This window comes from Macrobrachium rosenbergii, chromosome 47 (genome assembly GCF_040412425.1).
Source record: "Macrobrachium rosenbergii isolate ZJJX-2024 chromosome 47, ASM4041242v1, whole genome shotgun sequence".
Lineage (NCBI taxonomy): Eukaryota > Metazoa > Arthropoda > Malacostraca > Decapoda > Palaemonidae > Macrobrachium > Macrobrachium rosenbergii.
The window spans coordinates 27808124-27832322 of NC_089787.1; the positions used below are offsets into that span (position 1 = coordinate 27808124).

The window sequence follows — 24199 nt, forward strand, 5'->3', positions numbered from 1 at the left end:
CACGGTGCAACTTCACAGTATCACTATACTGTACAGTGCACTGATAATGGGATAATAAGTTATTATGAACAGAGAAAACTAGCCTCAAGAAGCAGTATTCCTCATCAATTCATGGTGACTGATTGACTGATTATGGCTACTAAAACTGGCGTCACAACATGTAGGTTACTGACGCCGTCAGTATCATGGTATTAATGCAAAATACGGAAAGGATTACTTTAAACATTATCGAATACATACAAGATCACTTTATACACCATCACTGTGCAACTGAAGAATGAATAAGTTTGAAACGAATCAATGAATAACACTGAATTACTGTGAGCTATATGGCGTTGCAACCACATTGGTCAAGTTAGTCAATGACAGCATGAAAAAAAAAAAAAAACAAATACACAGTATCAAGAAAGACCAACAGTCCTCATCATCAATACGTTTGAGACGATTCAATGAATTGAACTGAATTACTACTGTAAGCAATCTGGCGTCGCAACCACGGTGGTCAACTTAGTCAATGACAGCATACAACATCTTCTAGAAGGACCAGCAGCCTTCATCATCAATATTATCGAACAGCAAACACAGCAAGACCGCGAAACTCTGTGTACACTGTCACGGTGATGTTTAAAAGGCCCCAACACAGCATCTCGCTAAAGAGGGTCTAATGTAACGCGGATGTAGTGCCGATTACCCTCGAGGGCTTGTGGTATGTGAGCCAGAGAGAGAGAGAGAGAGAGAGAGAGAGAGAGAGAGAGAGAGAGAGAGAGAGAGAGAGAGTTGGGGGCCTGTGGCCTCGGGTATCCGGTATAGAATATCCGATCCTCTTTACTGAGCACATACATTTACTGCATTAGCATGAAATCATACGCGCACAAACAGGATGAGAGAGAGAGAGAGAGAGAGAGAGAGAGAGAGAGAGAGAGAGAGAGAGAGAGAGAGAGAGAGAGCATTTCCAAGACAAACAATCCCATCGTCTACTATAATATTGCATATCCTTCTTCATTATTTTATCTGAAACTGCCATTGCCATTCGTAGAGAGAGAGAGAGAGAGAGAGAGAGAGAGAGAGAGAGAGAGAGAGAGAGAGAGAGAGAGAGAGAGAGAGAGAGCATTTCCAAGACAAACAATCCCATCGTCTACTATAATATTGCACAATCCTCATTATTTTATCTGAAACTGCCATTCGTTAGAGAGAGAGAGAGAGAGAGAGAGAGAGAGAGAGAGAGAGAGAGAGAGAGAGAGAGAGAGAGAGAGAGAGGCCCCTGGAGTAAACCAACCCACCCTCGTCCGCATTCACAAGGCAAATTCCCAGTTATCAACATTAAATGGCAAACTCAAACACCGGTGATTTACAGAGAACGCTCCCACAGAAGACTTTCCTATCAGTAAATAATTGGAAGTAAACACTGCTCCTATAAAATAGGTACATAATTTGCTTCAACGCTGAATAATCTAGGTCACAGATCGTTTTCGAAAGCTGTTTGTTATTGTAAGTTCAGGGAAAATCTTTGCCTAATATCACCCTAGAGAATAATGTGAAGTTAATTAAGTTTTGATGAATTATAACTGTCTCCTAACTATCAGTAAAGAAAATATTATGCTTAACAGGTCAGTAACTCGGTACTTCAAATAAACAGAGAGGGTCTGTAGTAAAATCTAAACTCTCTCTCTCTCTCCCCCTCTCATTTTCTAACAAATATTTACCTTTACACAGGAATTTGTTTACTGTCATTACTGTTAAACTAATAATAATAATAATAATAATAATAATAATAATAATAATAATAACAACTACACCCCGCATGAAATCGATGACAAAAGTTGTTGTAAAACCAATTTGTAAAATAAAACTAAGTCAGTCTTCCACTGCTAGCTCAACAGAGGCCATTCAACAACAAAATATGATACACAGAGGAATCAAGCTTAAATTCGCATACTATATAAGGGAGTCCAGACTTTAGAAGCCCTTGCGTGAATTCACATAAATAAACAAAAAATATTAAGTTTGTTCCACTCTCCTTATGGATTTACTTTCGATCCGTTTCCTACGAAAGCAGTGGATACAAGAACTCTGCAATTTCTCCAAACTCGAAACTCTTAAATTTTCAGTAGACCAGGAATCAATAGCAGCTTTCGTCTGGGGAACATGGAAGTTTTGCGGTAACTAAGGCCACTCCTACTCAACATGTCAACACTGAGATTCCAACGTGAATGAGAAAGTGAATGTTCAGTCCACCAGACGACCCTACGTCGTTCCAAGGACCTAGCCATCAGTGCGGGTCCGGATGGATCCGGATCGCCTATAAGTATAATTTTTTGTATCCTCAAGGGTTGACAATTACATTATGGTTGATGTTCCCCAATAAGCCCCTTCAAAACTCGCCCATAATGTTTTAAAATTATAAATGAGGACCCAAATTATGGTGAGTGTATTACCAAACAAGGTAATGGTAGCAATAATTAGGAAAACTAGGATATACTTTTTAAAGGTCCTACAAATGGAGATTTAAATGACAGCAAAGTCCATATGGGGTATCTCTGTTTCTAGCTCAGTATAAAATAACAGGTAAAACATAAAAGCTCAATACGGTAATAACAAGTAAAAAATGCGCCGAAGTTTCTTCGGCGCAATCGAGTTTTCTGTATATCGTATAATCAAGGCCACCGGAAACAGATCTATCTTTCGGTGGTCTCGATATAATGCTGTATGAGCCGCGGCCCATGAAACTTTAACCTGGCATATATCATTGTCAGATGCACGATTATGTCTAACTTTAACCTTAAATGAAATAAAAACCACTGAGGCTAGAGGGCTGCAATTTGGTATGTTTGATGATTGGAGGGTGGATGATCAACATACCAATTTGCAGCCCTCTAGCCTCAGTAGTTTTTAAGATCTGAGGCGGACAGAAAAAAGTGCGGACGGACAGACAAAGCCGGCACAACAGTTTTCTTTTCAGAAAACTGATAAAAATGATAGAGAAATTAACTTAGAAAAATTAACTCAACCATCAAACAAACACCTTTTCCCCTCGTCGCATACACAAGAGTCCCATCCTCTGCACTTCCAAGAATGCTGACGGCATTAAGACGAAACCACCAGCATTAAGACTTGGGCAAAACTAGGTTAATAAGAAACGAAGTGATTCAAGGTTGGTTGCACATGCAAGGGCAAGGGCGCATGAACAAAATCATGCAACAGCTAAAAAAAAACACGCCTCCTTTTAACACGAACGTGACGGGATCACGACACGTGACGAGACTAAATTATCCCCTTTTGGTGGGACACCTGATTGATTGGTTGATGGATGGATGGGTGGATGGCATCAGTGATGGATGATGTGTATTCAGCAAGATAAATAAGGTGATTAGGTTATTATTAGTTAACTTGGAATGATTTCACAGTTATTGCTCGCATTGACAGTCTTTGTGTGTGTATATATATATATATATATATATATATATATATATATATATATATATATATATATATATATATATATATATATATATATATATATATATATGTGTGTGTATGTATATATATGTATATATACACATACACATCTATGCATACACACACGCACATATATATATGTGTGTGTTATTACATGTTCATTTAAGAAAATTTACACTTTGTACAATTTTTATAAACGAACAAGTAATAAATGTAGCTTCTGTACAAAGTCTTGTAATCAACGTAGGTTTTGTACAAATTCTATTTAAGTTCCCGCACCATATCATGACTGTTTCCTATGAAAATATACACAATTTTTGTCAACAAGAATTTATTCAAAATACTAATACATAACACAAAAAAACCTTTAAACTTTCAACCAAGTTCGAAGCGAAAAAGGCAGTCGAGTCTAGCTCTATTTTTTCATTCCTTCCCACACAACCAAAGCATTCCAATAATGCTAAGCCTGGCGAATGGATCTTCAAATCTTCAAGGACTCTAACTCATCTTAGAAAAATAAAAAAATAATAAAACCAGAGGCTACAACCAAAATCGTTGTGGACAGGAAAACGAGAGAATAAACCCGGCCTTTTAGTGCTACAATATAGGCACGGTCATCGGAAGCTCATACGGTAACCAAAAACCGCAAGAGGTAACCCCTATATGTAAACAGAGCCAACGGAACTGACTACAGAGGAGTTGATATCGAATCGTATGGAAGGGTTTCTTCCTGTGTGTTTTGTCGTCTATGAATTTACAGATTATCAAAGTTGGTCTCAAAAAGAGACTAGAGCAGTGTTTGGGAATTATTTTGGGATTTATAAGTACTATTGTCTGTTATGTTATAAAGATAAAGAATGGTTTGATAAAGGCAATTTGGTCAGAATAAGAAGAAGCAGCCATAATACTAAAAACTGTATTGATAACCAAGTGTTAATCTTATTACCTGAACATCTATTTTCTGTATATACTAACCGAAAACAATATTATCATCAAATTTAATAGTAGCAGTATCAATTACACTTACCCCCTGAACATCTATTTTCTGTATACACTAACCAAAAACAATATTATCAATTTTAATAGTAGCAGTATCGATTACAACCATATATCTTATCCCCTGAACATCTATTTTCTGTATACACTAACCAAAAACAATATTACTATCAATTTTAATAGTAACAGTATAAATCATAAACCCTGAACATCCATTCCCTGTGTACACTACCAAAAACAATATCATTACCAATTTTAATAGTAACAGTATCAGTTATAACCAAGTGTATATCTTATCCCCTGAACATCTACTTTCTGTACAAACTTACCAAAATCATCATCATTACAATTTTATCTCACATTTTTCTCCACCTTCCCAACATCCTAAAACTTCGAAATTTACGCAGACATAACAAACCACAATCCATTTCTACAATCACAGCTCACCAGCGTGTACTCACAGATACGCCCGGTGACTCTGCAATAACGCGGAAACAAAAACGGAGGAAAAACGAGATTTATCTCCACAAAAATATCAGCAGCGAAAGGATGTGTGTGTGTGTGTGTGTGTGTGTGTGTGTGTGTGTGTGTGTGAGGATGGGCGGTGTCACGCGAAGAGTCAGCAACAGATAAGCTCAGGTCGTAATGAAGGACCCACGGGAAGTAGGCTACATACATTTGGGGCTTTCGGCCTTGTTTGTTTATGGCAGATTTATATGTCTCCGTGATGTGTCAGTGTGTTCTTTACTTGTACACCACAATACACACACAAAACACACACAACACACATACAAAAAACACATACAACACTGTATAAAAACCCAAACTGTTTATATAAAACCCTCATTCACTCGTGATTAATTTATACGTTTCCTTGATGTGGTCATGCGTTCTTTGCTTGTACACTACAACACACACACACACACACACACAAAACACATGCAAAACCACACACACGATGCATAAAAATCCATTGTTTACAAAAACCACTGATACAACTGTAATTTTCAAAAACACCTATGAATATGAATGCACACAAAATCTCCGCACGCATCCACGAAACTGTATCCACAAATTACGCAAATTCGGGCAGGGGAAAAATTCGCATACATTTTAAAACTTCCCTGCATAAAATACACCTAAATATTTCACTGAAAGATACACAAAAATAGATGTGAGCAGGCCTTTTTTTTTTTTTTTGAGACATTCCCGAAAACCGTTACACAAAGGCCTACCCACCACAGAGGAAATGAAGCAAGCTATACGTGCTGGAGGAGGCCTAACTGTTCACACCGTACTCTCTCTCTCTCTCTCTCTCTCTCTCTCTCTCTCTCTCTCTCTCTCTAACAACAGCATCCAGAGAAAGTGGAAAAGAGGGTAGAGGAACTGGGGGTTTGGCTTGAAAGCAATGAGGGTAGCAAGACCAATTCAACTGCAATCCAATCTTCTTCTTTCTTTCACAGAACAAGAGACCGCCCGCAGGTCTCTGTAATCGGAAGTGACATTAACCTGTAATTCACCTTTGCAGTCATCATGATCCCCTCATTCCCCCACCATTTGTGGAGGGGAGGGGGGGAGAGAGGACGGCTTAAGATCCATTGTTGGATGCCAAAAGTTCCAAACCAGTTCCATTGTATGACATCCTCTGCTGTTATCAAGATTTTATTATTGTCTTCCTCTGCCCGTACGGCCACGTTCACGAAGGTACTCAGAGGGCTGGCTGAAAATAGCCACGAGGAGGAAACTACCAATGCTCTTAATTTCGTTTTCAAGGGCAGCTAATTAAAACTCCGGATAGTTGCTTAACAAATGAATAAATAGTAAGCAAAGACATTTGCCTCTTTCATGAATTTCCAAGTGTTAACAGACTGAAAAAGAAACAAAAGATTTTTTACTTTTTTCTAAGCATTGAATAGACAACAGAAAGAACTGTAGTCTAGCCTCTGAATCCAGTGCTTCATGGACAACGAAGACTCAGCTATCTTTCAACTTTCAATAGCTATTCCATTACACAGTCATTTCCTCTTTCTACACTTCATAAATCAACAAATCCGAAATAAACTTATCATTTTAATGAAACCTTCAAAATGTCACCTTTTTCACCCAACAGCCTTAAAATTCCACCCACACCCTAATCCCCAATTAAATTCCACTTATTCAACTCGATCCCTCACATAAACTACCATTTCACACATTCCAAATTTGATCTCAGTCCCAAACCTGTTTTTCCGACTCCATTTTCCTCAAAGAGTGACTGTCTGAGGTGGAAGGCGTTCAGGGCATTCCAAGATGTGAGTGTGTATGATCCGACTCAATCAGCTCTAATTTAACTTGGGTATGTTAAGGGCGAAAGAATTCGAAGGCCAATGAATAGCAATGTAAATTGACTATCATCTACGGTAAATATGTTCATTGGACTACTGCAAATGGGTCTTCAAATACCTACGTCCATGTATACACATTCTTCTATATACATACATACACACACACACACACACACACACACACACACACACACACACACATATATATATATATATATATATATATATATATATATATATACACACACACATGGGAATTTGTATAAAGCAGGTTATGCCATGGAAGTGTTTAGCTACTGAAATAAGTAAAATGTCATTGTGGCGTGACCACCATTTTCCAGTTTTTCTTTGGAGACACTCCCTATAATGAAAACCGAATCAGTGTTTTATATACATATGTATCTATAAATACTTGTTTATATATATATATATATATATATATATATATATATATATATATATATATATATGTGTGTGTGTGTGTGTGTGTGTGTATACAAGCAAAATCCACATGGACACGTACACTTGTAAAAAACGTATTTTTATTTTTCACGGTACACAAATGTTACAAAGTTGCTAGCACGAACACGGACGAGAAAATACACTTGTAGTCATTATTCATAGACTACAAGTGTTAACTCTGCCAGGCTGGCGCCATCAAGCCATAATAAGCGTTCGATAGTGGATATGTCGCAAAATGAACGCTGGATTCCTTGCACAAAGCTAACACAATGGTGGATGACTTTCGGTGGAATTCGGTCTTTGTTTAGTTTGAAATCGTTATATATATATATATATATATATATATATATATATATATATATATATATATATATATATATATGTGTGTATATATATATATATATGTGTGTGTGTGTGTGTGTGTGTGTGTGTGTGTGTGTGTGTGTGTGATTCTGTATCGTAGCAATGACCACTGTCTCGTTTTACCTCTGTGCTAGAAATCTTAGGAAAACAACCTCCTGCTTTTGAAAAACCTCACCACGTAATCCCCTGCACTTCTATGCAACTCCAAAATGGGGTGTCCTCCTTCCACTACCAAATACTTACGTGAGTCGTCCCACCTCCCAGCGCGAACTGATCGTCAAACTGCGGAAACCTTTTTAACAACAAAACCTCATTTAAGGGGCCAACAAAGGCCGTCAAAATCGGGAAAAATTCGGGGGTGTGGGGACCTCGTAATATTCTCTCTTTCTTGATTGACACACCCCTGAACGAGATGGTATGCAATGCCGCGGCCAACGACAGAATGTGCTATTTTTCTACTACCTTCGTCGACTGCTGCTGTACAGTCCCCATAGAGACCTTCCTTTTCCTTCTTACACTGTCGCCAATCGATGGCTTTTTATTTCCGTTGCCAAGGAATGGTCTCTCATTCCCGCACACGCTTTAAATCACTGGCGGTCCATTTTTAGGGGAAGTCTTCGTCTTTTAGACAAGCCTCCTTCCTCCTCCTCCTCTCTCTCTCTCTCTCTCTCTCTCTCTCCCTCTCTTCAAAAGGTTTTACTCGCGAGGGAAATTTTCACACGTTTAGACCAACGTTTCGTTTCTACGCCCACTCTCCCTTTTGCTCGATATCTACGCAAGGAAGAACAACACACAACTCTGCTTTATTTCTCATTGCATGGATACAAGCAAGCACTTCCTTTTAAGGGGCATTTCTTCGTCGACGTCCACTAACCAACACTTCATCTCCGGTCGGGAACACTGCTTCCCCTAAAACCCTCCTCTCTCTCTCTCTCTTTCTACATCCAACTCGCTCTATCGGAGCACCGCACCCCCTAAACATTATTTGAACTTTTCCGGCCACACGAAACGTTTAGCAGGCGATTATTGCACTGAAATAGATTGACCACCATCAAAACCAACACTTGGCATTTCCAATTTTCAAGAATACCGACTAAAACCACTCATTAAGCACCTTTTTTCTTCTTGGCTGGACTCGTCGCATCCTTCGAAGTTGAGGCCATCTCTCCCAGTGAATTGATCGATACTTCCCACTACCGTCACTAGAGGGCAGCACCGCACTACCAAACAAACGAACTAATTTGACTTCGGACAGCCGATATCGTCGATTCTCCTTCCAGGCGAAGGTGACCACCGTGTCATTCAGTCACTTTTCAAGCAACTGGGGCAGAATAAAACGAACGGGAGACAGGGAGATTTTTCGAAGGCTCGTGCAGTACGAGAGTTTGGGCAGCACCCTTCCTCTTCCACATCTGCTCTCGTGGTGGTAGGTGTACTGTACCATGCCCATTGGGTGCCGCGGCGCGGAACTCGCAAGGTTGACGGTCGTCACTGTCTTCGGTCATCTTTCCACCGGGCGAAGAAAGTCTGACGGGGGCTTTCAATCTCTGCTTCTATTCCTGACTGTCATTTTAGCACTCCTTTTCCTCCCCTACTTCGTTATTTAGAACTCCGAAACACGTTAAGTGTAAAGAGTTACGAGGCGGGAGTGTGAATCTGCCGTGTCCTCCCTGTGAAGCTGATGCCACTTACCCGGGAGTAAATTAGATTACGTACAGAGCGACTAAGGGTAGAGTTATTTTGATCAATTGATGGCATCATGAAGCTTGGTCTATTATGATGTATATATATAAGGCAAATATAGACGGATATACGAAGCATTTCAACGACTGCAAATAAACTGGTTTAAATAATATTTTGATATGTTAGTATTATATTATTGAAGTAAAAGGTTGTTTGTATACATATAATATATATATATATATATATATTATATATATATATATATATATATATATATATATATATATATATATATATATATATATATATATATATATATATATACGTTAAGCCGTTTGCTCTAAAGAGGGGTGGCTCTCGAAAAAATAAGACAATCATCAATACCACATATCTTTCGGTTGCTGAAACGAACAACAGAAAATTGAATAACGCAAGTGCATAACATTTTGATTCCCAAGTTTAATACTTAAGGTCCTATGATACTCTGGAAACTTCCTTTGTACTGCAAACTAAACCTTTCGTAGCGAACAACGACAGAAGCCACGAAGGCGTCGGATCAAAAATAACAAGAAATAAAAATTCCCTGTTGCAGAAGCAACGGCAGAGACCAGCAGCTGGTTCTTGCAACACACCACACACAGACACACACACACACACTCGACCCATTACGTCACCTTTCTTATTAGCATCAGACATTATCCTGGACCAAGATTGTTTTTTTTTTATTTTTTATTTTTATTTTTTTCTTTCCTCTCCCGCCTCCCTTTCTTTGACGATTCTGGGATAAAAGGAACTACGCAGCGTTAAGACAAAGTCATTTATCAACATTTATTGACTTGTCATATTCACCAGTTTATTTATTTTTCATCCATTTCGGATACTTTCATCTGATATATTTACTCTTTGTGTCTTATTTTATTTTGCATGATTCGTTTTGATCCCTTTTTAAAATCTAATTTCCAAATTTATATTTTTCAAATTTATTTAGAATATTTTATTCCTCTTCTATTTTCTAAGACTTCCAACCACATGTTATATCTGCCTGACTTAAGCAAGTTGTCTTATATTGCCTTTGCAAAAATATGATCATATTTGCATTCGATTTTTATCTACCTGTTTGAGATATCTATCCCCTTTTATACTGGCCACCAAAAAAATATCTGTTATTTACTTGTTTTCTTTATATGCCTTTGCATAAATGTGATTATATTTGCATTCGATTTTTATCAACCCGTTTGAGTTATCTATCCCCTTTTGTGCCTGCGAACACAAATAAAAATTTTCTATTATTTGCGTGTTTTATTTATCCTTTCTTCATATTTTCTATGACAGCTATTTCCCATTACCTTTCAAAACATCAACTGTCACTTTGTCATCGCAAAGCAAAAATTCATATTTCTTTCCTTCCGAATATAATCTTCATAAATTGTCATTTTTCATTCGACAAATTCCAATGTCATTTTGTTATAAAAATATATTCACATTTCTTTCCTTCCAGAAATAATCTTCATAAATTGTCATTTCAAATCATCAAATTCCACTGATGAAGACAAGAAGATTTAAGGAGGGTTACATTACCTTGAACTATGACGTCAAAAAATTTTTTTTTATTCACGGACGCTTTTCTTGGGATAGGTTCAAGGAGTTCTGGGTAAATGTTTTCCCAGAGTTCACACTGAGATGTATTACAGAGTGCTTTCAAGTGTATTATTATTATTATTATTATTATTATTATTATTATTATTATTATTATTATTATTATTATTATTATTATTATTACAGAATACTCTCTATTGCATTATTTTTATCGTTATCATTAGTAGTATGTTCATGTAATCTAAAAATAACAAACTGTGTCAACTGGATTATCATTATTGTTATTGTATTGTTGTTTTGGTTGCTTTTCTTAACAGATTTCTAAGATTTTCTGTAAAAAAAATTTTCAGCATAAAGATAAAAAAAATATAACACGAAAGAAAGCTTCTTTCAATTTAACAACGTGCTATTATTATTATTATTATTATTATTATTATTATTATTATTATTATTATTATTATTATTATTAAAAGACACTATATAAGATAAATTCGCATAATACAGCCATCTTTTTTAATAAGACCTGTTTAAAGGAGGGTCTACTCCCTTCATATATTATTATTATTATCATTATTATTATTATTATTATTATTATTATTATTATTATTATTATTATTATTATTATTATGCCAAAGTAATATAAAAAATAAACAAACTAAACTGCCTCAAATATCTCTTTTTCTGTCATTGTTTTCACACGGCTTAAATCAAACATCGCCAACAGCAATAACAACTGCTAGTACTTATATCTGTTCACGGCATATTATTGTCCTTTGCAATCTATCATTAGCGAAATAAGCAAGACACTTTAATGATAAAAACACCATATGAAGCTTTTCGTACCGTTTCGCCTTACCAAGCGAACAAAACGATTATGTCAAAGATAATATCTACTACAGTATACAGCCTTTCATTTGGTCACGTCAATAAAAGACAAAATATCTAATGCCATACACGGTCTTTCATTCCTCACATCAGCAGACCATCAAAACAGCAACTCGTGTGCCGAGAGTCTCCACCTGATTAAAGGGACAACCAGAGAACAACCGAGGAACAACCGGGTAGCAACCTAAAAACAACAAGAACCGAAAAACCGTAAAAAAAGAAAAAAGAACCGGAGAACAACCTAAAAACAACAGAAAAACAACAGGAGAGCCGAAAAGCAACCGTAAAAAACGAAAAAGAACCTGAGAACAACCTAAAAACAACAGAAAAACAACAGAGTCGAAAAAAACCGTAAAAAAAAACGAAAAATAACCGAAAAAAAAACCCGAGATCAACACACGCAAATCTCTTAAGGAGACTTGCGCAAGATCGTTTGGTTGACGTTCTTGGTACACTGACCACGAGTGGTGGTGGAGTAGGCTAAGTAGGGGTTTTTGGGGGAGGGGGTTGTCTTAGCTTGGATCTCGAGAGGGGGAGGGTGGGGGGCAAGGAAGGAAGGATAGCTTAGGTAGACGTAAAGGATGAAGGAGAGATGGAGGAACTAATCCTTATGCTTCCCATACAGACACTCTCCATCCGGCCCCGTTACACGGAATCACGTATTATGGTGCCATTGCTCGGATCATATGAAGGCATAAGAGTGGATGTAGAGGGTATCCAGTTCTTAGCCAGTAAGGGCAATGTAGGTGAAGTAAGTGTTTGTAATGGTGAACAGTGTGTGTGTGCATACACACACATACACACACACATACATATATACACACACATATATATATATATATATAAACATATATATATATATATATACATATATATATATATATATACATACCCAAATCAAGTACTGGACCAGCCGGTTATGGAGTAAGAGGTATATCTAGTGTTATTCTTTATCACAAACATTTCAATCGTGTGTTGAAAAATTACTGACTATTAATTATAGACTGAAAATATATTAATACATTTATCGAACCAAAAATTTACTGATTCAGGAAATAGTCTGTAACGTTTTTTTCACATGACGGAATAAGAGATACTGATATACGTAAAATGACTGGAAAAAAAAAACTCTCGCCAGAGAAATATCCAATAAGAAAAAAATAGAACCCGTAATATAATAACCATAAAACAGGGTCTTATCTAGCTTTAACTCAATAAAAACTAGCATGTAAAATAGTTACCCACCAAAAAAAAAACTAGTTAAAATATATTTTTCGAACTAGAAAAACTGGCGTTGCAATATATTTTCCACACCAATTAAATACTGGCGCGTAATACACTTAGCAAGCAAATGATGGCCCGCAAAATACTGCTAAAAAAATGGCACGTAATATGTTTGGCGACCCAGAAAATTCCGGATACTAATTTACATATTTTCCTACAAAAAATATATATATAATTAGTAATTTATATTAACAACATGCATCACACTCCCGCGACATCACTTATCTCCATCCCGCAAACCATGGGACACTCCCCCCCCTCCAACAAACCCCCCCCCATTTCCCGCTTTATAAACAGAGCTCCATTCTCTATCAATCACTTTGATCCAAATGATACAAGAAAAAGTTCTAAGAATTAAATTCCTTTTCGGTTACGTAAGAAAGACATGGCACTCACTTTTGACAGGAGTGGTGAGAATAATTTGTAGTGAAGTTATCTGTATACTGTACGTCTTATCTGGATTAAAATGGAACTTTTTTATCTTTGAGTTAAAGGGGTGATATTCATAATCTATCCTATCAGCATATATATATATATATATATATATATATATATATATATATATATATATATATATATATATATATATATATATATATATATATATATATATATATATATATATATATATATTGTACATATATATATATATATATATATATATATATATATATATATATATATATATATATATATATATACATACTATATATTATAATTGGTAATACGAATACATCGCACATAGGATAAATACAAAAGTGAAAAGCAAATTACGTAAACAGAAACCACATAAGTAAATATAAAGCTCACGACATAATCATATGTTACAGTCGGTACTGATTCAAGGCAATTATCGCATTACTGAGGGCAATTCATAAATATGATAAAGTTTGCGATTATTTAAAAATTGTATTGTCTCCTTTACGATACAAAATCCAAGTTAATTTACAATCTAATAAGCATCTTTTAAAACTAAAGTTCATTAAAAATATTGTACTTTTCAAAATTAACCAAGAGTGAATTTAAATAAATGTAGCGCAATTCATTAGTAACGTTAAGTTTAAATAAATGTAGCGCAATTCATTAGTAATGTTAAGTTTAAGATTACTTAAAAACTGTATTATACCCTTCTTATACAAAATGCCAGGAAAATTACCCCTCTAATAAACACCTCTTAAAACCAACTTAGTAATTTTCCTTAAAACCAACCTAGTAATTTTTAAAATTAAATAAGATTAAGTTTGAGAAAATGCGGAGCTGTTCTCCTTGCGGACTCGAGTTTCACATTCCTTCACTCTTTTCCAAAATTAAATGCAAGCTAACGTCGTATTTGCAAGCAGGAAATGAGTCACAAATGAATGCATGCAGCAGTTTAACTGAGAAGAAGAAGAAGAAGAAGAAGAAGAAGAAGAAGAAGAAGAAGAAGAAGAAGAAGAAGAAGAAGAAGGAGGAGGAGGAGAGAGAGAGAGAGAGAGGGGCGGGTATTTTAATTTCAACATCATGGCGACAATGAAGACTGCAAAATGCTAAAAAGAAGAAGAAGAAGAAGAAGAAGAAGAAGAAGAAGAGAGAGAGAGAGAGAGAGAGAGAGAGAGAGAGAGAGAGAGAGAGAGAGAGAGAGACGGGTATTTTAATTTCAACATCATGACGACAATGAAGACTGCAAAATGCTAAACAGAAAAAAAAACTATATGCATTTAGTTCCCTATGACGAAGTCGGTAATTCACGTCGACTTCTGCTGACGTCAGCGAATATTAGCGTCACAGGTGTCAGTCCAATTCAAAGTTAACAAAAGTTAAGCGAATTTAACTTGAGCAGACTACAGACACATACAATGCTTGCGCGCGCACGTGTACGGTCAAGTTCGAATTATTGCACTATTTTTAGTTGACAGGACTGACTTGTATTTTCGTACACCCACGTGTTCCCGAGAAAAGGGGGAGAGGTTGTTTCTCTGAATTTCTTACAGCAGGAAAAAGATATAAATATATGAACCACAAAAATTAAAATAATAATAAAAATTATAGTAAAGAGAGTCAATGTTGCAGATTCTAGAAGTCAGAGGAATATCAGGCAATATTCAATATACAAATTTATAAGCATGCGTGTATATGTACACTTCCGAACACAAACTTACACAGATTCGTGTGTAAATTCATGGAAGAACGAGGGTGGATATGAAATATTAGCAGAGCAAAAATAACTTTGAAAATTTGAAAAATATTACTTTTGCACTCGACAGCTTTCAAACTGTGAAAAATACATACTGAGTATGTATATATATATATATATATATATATATATATATATATATATATATATATATATATATATATATATATATATATATATATATATATAAATAGATAGATAGATAGATAGATAGATAGATAGATAGATAGATAGATAGATAGATAATTATATATATGTATATATATATATATATATATATATATATATATATATATATATATAAGTATATATATGTATATGTATATATATATACATATATATATAAATTTCTCTCCCTGTTTCCATCAACGCATGAGGCAAACTTATTGTCTCCTTTGGGGATAAGCTTTAAACCTCTTTTATTATATTTCATTTTACATGTGCAAGAATTTCTCAAGGAACAATACTCTTATTCTCACTCAAGACCCCTTGAAGCCTTGGCAAAACGTCTAAACCTCAACCTCAATAAATTAATAAATAAATAATTGAAAGCAATGCCTTTTATTACCCTCTAAACAAAGAAATGAGTAAACAGATCAATAAAAAATAAAAACAAGGAAGCACAAATTCCCCAGACGAACAAAATCCCCAAACGAAACCAGACGATCGAGAGATGATGACACAAAGGTCTCTTGAATGACCTCAGAATCAATAACACTGGCTTTTAAGGCACATCAGCGATAAAAGTGCTTCTTCCGTGAATTTACATAAATCAACTTTACTTCCACAACTGCAAGAACTGGGCGGATGTGAACACGTTTGAGAACAAGTGGTATTTGGAGAGCAATGCCAGAAATGATTGCAAGGTTAGTGAATGCAATATTTATCTTCATGGAGATTATATGTGTACATATATATAAATATACATCTATATATATATATATATATACACATTCATACATACATACATACATACATACATACATACATACATACATACATATATATTATACACAATTAGTAAAATGGTAAAACACAACAGTGCATAATCGTTTCACTCATGAAAACAGTTCATAAAATCAATATATTGCCATCCTTCTCAAAATAATTCTAAGTGATATCTTTAATACTCACATAAAAATTTTATTACGGAATAATTTGGAAAACCTTATAACATTTTCCAGTCGTCATGTCAGGCTTCCTAAGCTCATTTCTAGAATTTGGGATATATTTCAAAAATTTCCAGGTCCTCTGAACACTATAACACGAGTTCCAAAATTGAATAGATATTCCTAAAATCATTTTCAATCAATTACCAGAAACCTTTTACAAAGCTCGGACAATCCCCTCAAATCTTCGTATACAATTCCTTGAACTGTTCATAATTCAGTCTCTTAATAAAAATATACCCGTCTTTGAGCACCCTCCTTTTTCTTGTTTTGTATTCAGTAAAACATTAGGAAGGAGATAATAAGCCACATTGCTTACTTAATGTAGGGAAGCAGGTCAATCAAACGAGTTGGTCAGGGTATTGTATAAATTACAAGCCCCGTTTAGATATGGCATTATAATGTAACCTGGAAATGGTCAGATGATGCAACTAGTTAAAAACAGCTAGGTATATTTAAAGAAAATCATTTTTCCTTTAGCTCTTCAGGGATGAATTCATGTGGATAGAAACCTCAATATCTTCCACAAAGCTGAGAGAGAGAGAGAGAGAGAGAGAGAGAGAGAGAGAGAGAGAGAGAGAGAGAGAGAGAGAGAGAGAGAGATTTCTAGACATAACAAAAATGCATATGAGAAGATAAAGATTTACAAATAAGAGCAGAGAGAGCTAAACCATTTGCAGATTAGGCATTCTCACCTTCCTTGCCACTTCCACCACCCCTGCAACGTCTCATTTTCTGGTTTTTAATCAGCCCTGGGCAACCTACGCACACAAGCCCCAATGCCCTTTGCATTAAAAACAAAAACGTAATATCATAACTATTACACCCAAATTACCTCTTTCTAATGAGTAAAAAAAAAAAAACTCCCAAGGCTAACAACGACTAATTTCAAATCAGCATAACAATGAATGTCCATTAAGGTTAAAAAATCCCTGAACAAATGACGGCCGAATTATCGGGGGGAAATCGTTTCACAGATGAAGACATCAAGATTTTTGTCTTTCTCCGTCATTGCAGCAATAATAGCAGTAGTAATAGCAGCAGTAATGATAGCCATTAGGAATGAATGTATTATCGGCAAGAGGTTAATGCTTACATCCCACAACAATAAATGGGAAAATAAAAATAAAGGATTTCTCGATCGCGGGACAAAACCTTGTATGAATTAGTACACTAGCGGATCCAAGAAAATTTCATGGGGGGGGGAGGGGGGGGGACGCCACCAATTTTCATAATATACATACATATATATATGTATATTTGCATAAAAAGGCTACTCAGTAAATATCCTCTTACAAGAATAGGCATATAATTGTTCATGTACCTTGCATTATTTTTCATGGGGGGAGGGGCGCACGTGCCCAGGTGCCCCCACCCCCTGGATCCGCTAGTGAATGAGATAGGAAATCACTCCAAAATGATGACAGAAGTACAAAACACAAAATTATATTGGATAAATCTTATGTTTTTTTTTTTTTGTCTCTATTAATTCCTAAACGGCCTAAAAATAAGGATAATGTTTGCTCTTATTGTTAAAAGATAGTCAAGAAATATGACAATTTAACAGAGAGTATCAAGATTAATGACAAAATACCAACCTAGAGATATCAAGTCACTACTAAAACCTTATCCACAAAATGATGAGTTTTAAAGTATCTCTCTCTCTCTCTCTCTCTCTCTCTCTCTCTCTCTCTCTCTCTCTCTCTCTCTCTCTCTCTCTCTCTCGTTTTTAAGATTAATGAAAATGCCAAATTAGAGAAAATCAAGCCACTACTAAAACCTTATCCAAAATATAATGCATTTTGGAGTATCTCTCTCTCTCTCTCTCTCTCTCTCTCTCTCTCTCTCTCTCACACATACGTTTTTAAGATTAATTAATGAAAAAACTAACCTTGAAAAATTAAGCCACTATTAAAACCTTATCCAAAATATGATGCATTTTAAAGTATCTCTCTCTTTCTCTCGCTGCACACTTTCATGGGAAAAAAAAAAGAGGCGAATTGGCCTCTTTCAAAGCCCTCTCCCCTGAAATCAGATTCCGGGTCGGGAGCAAATCTTATTTAGGGGACTCAGAGTACCACCGAGTCTTAATGGCCAAGTTCTCTCTCCTCCCTCAATCCTTCGGGACTTTTCACGGAGAGAAGTATCTCTTTTGGGGAAACTTGGGTGAGGAAAGAATGCTCAGTCACTGAGGAAATCAAGTGAAAAACTGTCCGGTAGCTGAGAGGTCGCGTGAAGAAAGAATTTGTTACTGGGGGGAAGTATTGTGGGGAATGTCTAGTTGGTGAAGTCAACTGAACAAAATTTATCTTCTGATGTCATGGAACAAACTACTCGGTTACTGGGGATGCCAACTAAAAGGTAACCAGTTACTACGGATGCCAACTAAAAAGTAACCAGTTACTGAACATGCCAACTAAAAAGTAACCAGTTACTGGGGATGCCAACTTGAAAGTAACCAGTTACTGAGGATGCCAACTTGAAATTAACCAGTTACTGAGAAGTCATGTGAAAGGAATACCCTGATACTGGGATATGCCACGTGAAATAATGCCCAGTCGCTGAAAAAGTAAAGTGAATGACTGGCTAGTTACTAAAGAAATTGAGTGCAAAAGTGCCCAGTGACTGGATTACTCAAACACAAATATTAGTAATTGAGGAAGCCAGGTGACAAAAATGCCCAGTATTGGGAAAGCTATGTGAGAAATGCCCATCATCTAGGAACTCCAACCGAAAAGGGGCCCAGTTACTGAAAAAGGTGGTTTGAGAAAGTATTTTGATCTGAAGAGAAAAAACAAAGTTTACAGGTAAACCATAATGAGTTAAAATTGAACTTACATGAAAAAAAGCATAGAAGACAATCCTATACTACTCTATGCCATAGAAGACTATGCTATACTACCTGCTAATTGTTTGGCGAATTTTTTGACATCTAAAAGATCTAAGATGGTCTCATAATTTATGTGAAAAAAAACACAACAAGGTCTTCATTATGACTAATGTACAAACATATTTTAATTTGAAGATCCCAACTCCAAACATTTTTTTCTCTCTCTCTCTGTCTACACGTAATATAATAATTAAACTGCTGGCATTTTTAATGATAATAATGCATGAAGAAAATGCAAACACGGACCATTTAGCTAATTAAGTCATAATAATATGACGTTGACTGAGTGGGACATAAAGGCACCCTCTCTCTCTCTCTCTCTCTCTCTCTCTCTCTCTCTCTCTCTCTCTCTCTCTCTCTCTCTCTCTCATGCAAACCTGCTTTGCTCCAAACAGGTTAATGATGCAGAACAACTTTTTGAGCAAAGGTCACTCTTCAAGAACCGAGAAACAACGGTAAACGACCAAAACATCATAGAATCAAAACAGTAAATAAAAAGAAATAATCAACTCGGGTAATGTTAAGTCAAAGCAAGCACAGTCTCTCATGAATGATAAAGTGATACACGGCAAGACGGAAATAAATAGTCCAAATCAAGGCTAATTAGGCAAATAAACAACCAAAAGCGCAATCGAGTTGTTGAACCTCGTATGGTAGTACCAAAATGTAAACATCACTTCTTCTGAATGGAGTACCGGTATACTACGTAATGTTGAATCCAAACTACAATTAAGAAGGAAGTCAATTAACCAAATGAACGACAGACGACCAAGGTAATTTGCGTATCACAACCATTTTAAAAAATAAAAGACGATGCAAGTAACACTCACTTACAAAGCCTCAGTTAAAGTGAAATGAAACCTATGCAAACACGCATGACAGAATGAATGGAAGACCACCAAGATATTCTGCGTGTCACAATAATTTTAAAAAATACAAGACAAAGCAAGCAATACTGACTTACAACGCCTGTTACAATGAAACGAAAGCTATGCAAACACGCATGACAAAATGAATGGAAGGCGACCAAGGTATTTGCAGATCACAAATAAAAAATAAAACGATGACAAGAACACTTTGACAAAGCTCCTTACAAATCAGGAAATGAAACCTCCGTAAAATACCTAGTGAGCGGCTGAGAGATACTCCCAAAACATGCACTTGAAGGGTGGATTAGAAAGTCGGCAGGACCACACCTTGACAAGAACGCCATAAATTGTATACCAGGTTTATTTCTTTCGTTTTCACTTGGTGACAACGCAGTAACATGTACATGCCCATTACGCTTTCGTTAAGCGTTGAAAAATTTTGTTAGTTTGATAGGATTAATTATTATTATTATTATCAAATATTACTTCATCTCCGTATTTTTTTGGCTTATTCTAGCGTATCAGGAATCAGGAATCAAGGGAAAAATCAGGGAGTTTTATAAGGAAACTTGAGGGGTTAAGAGACAAATTAGTAATGCACTTTTACAGTTTTAATACAAGTATCGAGAAGAAATGGTCATATTCAAACTTCATTCGGCATAATATCATAAGTAATGCTATTCGTTATCATACACAGTCATTTTATTTCCGAAAAATGCATTCAGCATATTATAATTCTATTCGTTATCATAGACAGTCAATTTATTTACGAAAAAAATAAATAAAATAAAATTTCTGTGCAGAGACCAGCAAACTTGAGGCTGCTTAAAATTATGCGTTTCTTTCCCTCCACTTCAAACTTATGTCTTTACCTAATTCACCTTCTTTATTCTCCATTTCCTATATACTTCCCCATTCGAGAGACGGGATCGTCACTTAATTAAGAGTAAGACCACAACCTAATTCTATTAATTTTCTTTATAAGGACTGAGCTAGAAATACGCAATCAGCTTCCTCCCCGACGACCTCTGCAAAGGAAAATTTATTCAACCGCGGCTCTTGCCTGCATATTAGGCAACTGGATAAAAATGCAATGGGAAAAAGGATACGCATATTTCCCTCAGGAGTGGCCACAATGATTCTAACCTTGTGGCTGAAGCCTACCTACCTATCCCGTACAAACCTTTCCCCTTTTTTATATCAGCTTAAATGAACCAAGAATGCATGACTCAGCGTCTGCACTGACTCCAAACACATGCGTGCTTGACACACAAACGTCATCTTTCTCTCTCTCTCTCTCTCTCTCTCTCTCTCTCTCTCTCTCTCTCTCGATGTTTGAAAATCCCCCTTTCGCTTTCTCTCTTAATCGAACCTTGTCATCATCAGTGTTTACTTAATGTCTTAAAATTCCTCTTGCCGAAATTTTATTCATTGGAAGCACCCTGACATACATGCGAGGTATTTATACAGTGGACACACGTATATACATATATAGGATATGCATATATAGGATATATATATATATATATATATATATATATATATATATATATATATATATATATATATATATATATATATATATATATATATATATATATATATATATATATATATATATATATATATATATATATATATATATATATATATATAGCAAGGGTGTGTTGTGAGTGAGTGAGTGATGTGCTCACTCATGTCAGAATGTAAGTAAAAATGGCTCAAGATAACTCACTTACTTTGTACTGTACATACATCCAAGTTGAGAGTGACGCGAACTCCTGAAAGACCTCAATATACTTACGAAGGATAAAAAAAATATAAATAATACACCAACGTAAGTACAAAGCAAACAACAACGCATACTAAAAAAAAAAAAAAAAAGTTCCACCGGGTCTATAGACAAATAAGAAACGACAAAACGGCCCGCATTAGGAGGGCAATTTAATGACAGGTCATAACCATATAATCATTGTTGTCGGGAGCCAGACCTTTCCGCTGCGCCATCATTAAAATAGATGGCAACGCTGATCGTGACAATACCGATGAATGGGAATGTGCTTCGTGATATGAGTGTTACGTCATCACTTAACTTTAACGTCGCTGGAGATGACAGTGATTGATAGTGAGAGCAATAAAGGACTATTGATAATGAAGGAGAATTTGGTGATGGTGATTTCCTACCATGTAGATGGTTTTAAACTATACGTTTTACAACTGATAGTGAAAGCGATAAAGGACTATTCATAATGAAGGAGAATTTGGTGATGGTGATTTCCTACCATGTAGATGGTTTTAAACTATGCATTTTACAACTGATAGTGAAAGCAGTAAAGGAATATTGATAATGAAGTAGAATTTGATGATGGTGATTTCCTCCCATGTAGGTGGTTTTAAACTATGCATTTTACAACTGATAGTGAAAGTAATAAAGGAATATTAATGATGAAGACGATTTTGATGATGGTGATTTCCTCCCATGTAGGTGGTTTTAAACTATGCATTTTACAACTGATAGTGAAAGCAATAAAGGACTACTGATAATGAAGGAGAATTTGATGATGGTGATTTCCTCCCATGTATAGGTGGTTTTAAACTATGCATTTTGCAACTGATAGTGAAAGCAATAAAGGACTACTGATAATGAAGGAGAATTTGATGATGGTGATTTCCTCCCATGTAGGTGGTTTTAAACTATGCATTTTACAACTGATAGTGAAAGTAATAAAGGAATACTGATGACGAAGGAGAATTCGATGATGGTGATTCCTTCCAATGTAGATGATTTTCACCTATAATTTTACGAATGATAACGATTAGATTTACGATAGTGATAAACCTTCCCATTACACTTAAACCATCACTGCTGTAAATAATGAGGATGAGGATGATGATGATGATGATGATGATGATGATGATGACAGTGACGCCGACGAAGGTAAAAATGACTCTGATGATCCTTCGTGGCCTTTGTTTTACAATTCAATCCCCGTCCCAGTCCATGTTTTATGGACCACCGAAAGGCCTACATAAAAAGTCATTCAGAAGCCTAATGGTTGTTGTTATCCTCCTCCTCCTCCTCCTCCTCCTCCTCCTCCTCCTTTTCCTCCTCCTCCCACCTCTCCGTCTTCCTAAGAAGGTTCATGACACGGGATGCCGATTTAAAATGTATGAGGGAACAAATTCTTATGCGTTCAGATAATGATCACTCAGGGCAGGTAGATAACATGGAAACAATTGAGAGAGAGAGAGAGAGAGAGAGAGAGAGAGAGAGAGAGAGAGAGAGAGAGAGAGAGAGAGAGAGAGAAATGTATACGTAAGCTAATTTTTTCCTTAGGCAATCATCTTTGAACAGGTACATGACCCGTGAATTTACGCTTTCATGTGATGTCACTGGTAGGAAAAGAGAGAGAGAGAGAGAGAGAGAGAGAGAGAGAGAGAGAGAGAGAGAGAGAGAGAGGGGGGGTAAAAATAATAAAAATTTGAATGATGGAACTAAATTAAAATTAATGAGAGAGAGAGAGAGAGAGAGAGAGAGAAAGAGAATGAAAATCTGAGAGAGAGAGAGAGAGAGAGTAAAAATAATGAAAATCTGAATGATGGAAGTAAATTAAATTCAATGAGAGAGAGAGAGATTGCAATGATAATATTTTCCACGTATAAACAACCAATATCGACATGCACAAAATGCAACAAGGTCAACAATAAACTATCCCCCCCCCACAAAAAAATGCCAGATCATCATCAACAGGTACACCAACTCCTTCAAACCTAATCAAAATATGCCGTTTACGACCCACTGGGAAAACAAGAGTTCAGATTGACCTGAAGTGTGCAAGAAGAAGAAGAAGAAGAAGAAGAAGAAGAAGAAGAAGAAGAAGACGCCCGTGGGGACCTTTTCACGGCACTTGACTCTTCAACACTTGCAATGCCACGGTTAATTTGGCTTCCTTTGCAACGAAGGCTGATCTCCGATGCCACTTGGGTATTTCCTGCCGTGCCACGCCACACCGGAGCTGACTCATTAATTTATATTGATTATATAAATT

The 24199-nt window shown here is 36.0% G+C and overlaps 1 protein-coding gene across 50 annotated transcripts in view; it reads right to left on the bottom strand.

Moving 5' to 3' along the window:
- The window catches only part of LOC136830697 (actin-binding LIM protein 2-like), a 634275-nt gene that overhangs the window by 111016 nt on the left and 499060 nt on the right, over nucleotides 1-24199 (bottom strand). For 10 of the 50 annotated variants that reach the window (XM_067090464.1, XM_067090462.1, XM_067090459.1 and 7 more), the window contains exon 1: nucleotides 8716-9040. The exons of 38 other annotated variants lie outside the window; for them this stretch is intronic. In XM_067090464.1, the coding sequence (XP_066946565.1) occupies nucleotides 8716-8764 (49 nt within the window). In that variant the 5' untranslated portion in view covers nucleotides 8765-9040. Of the gene's footprint in view, nucleotides 1-8715; nucleotides 9298-24199 lie in introns of those variants that run through there. 2 more of the 50 variants (XM_067090452.1, XM_067090456.1) reach the window with 2 other exon arrangements.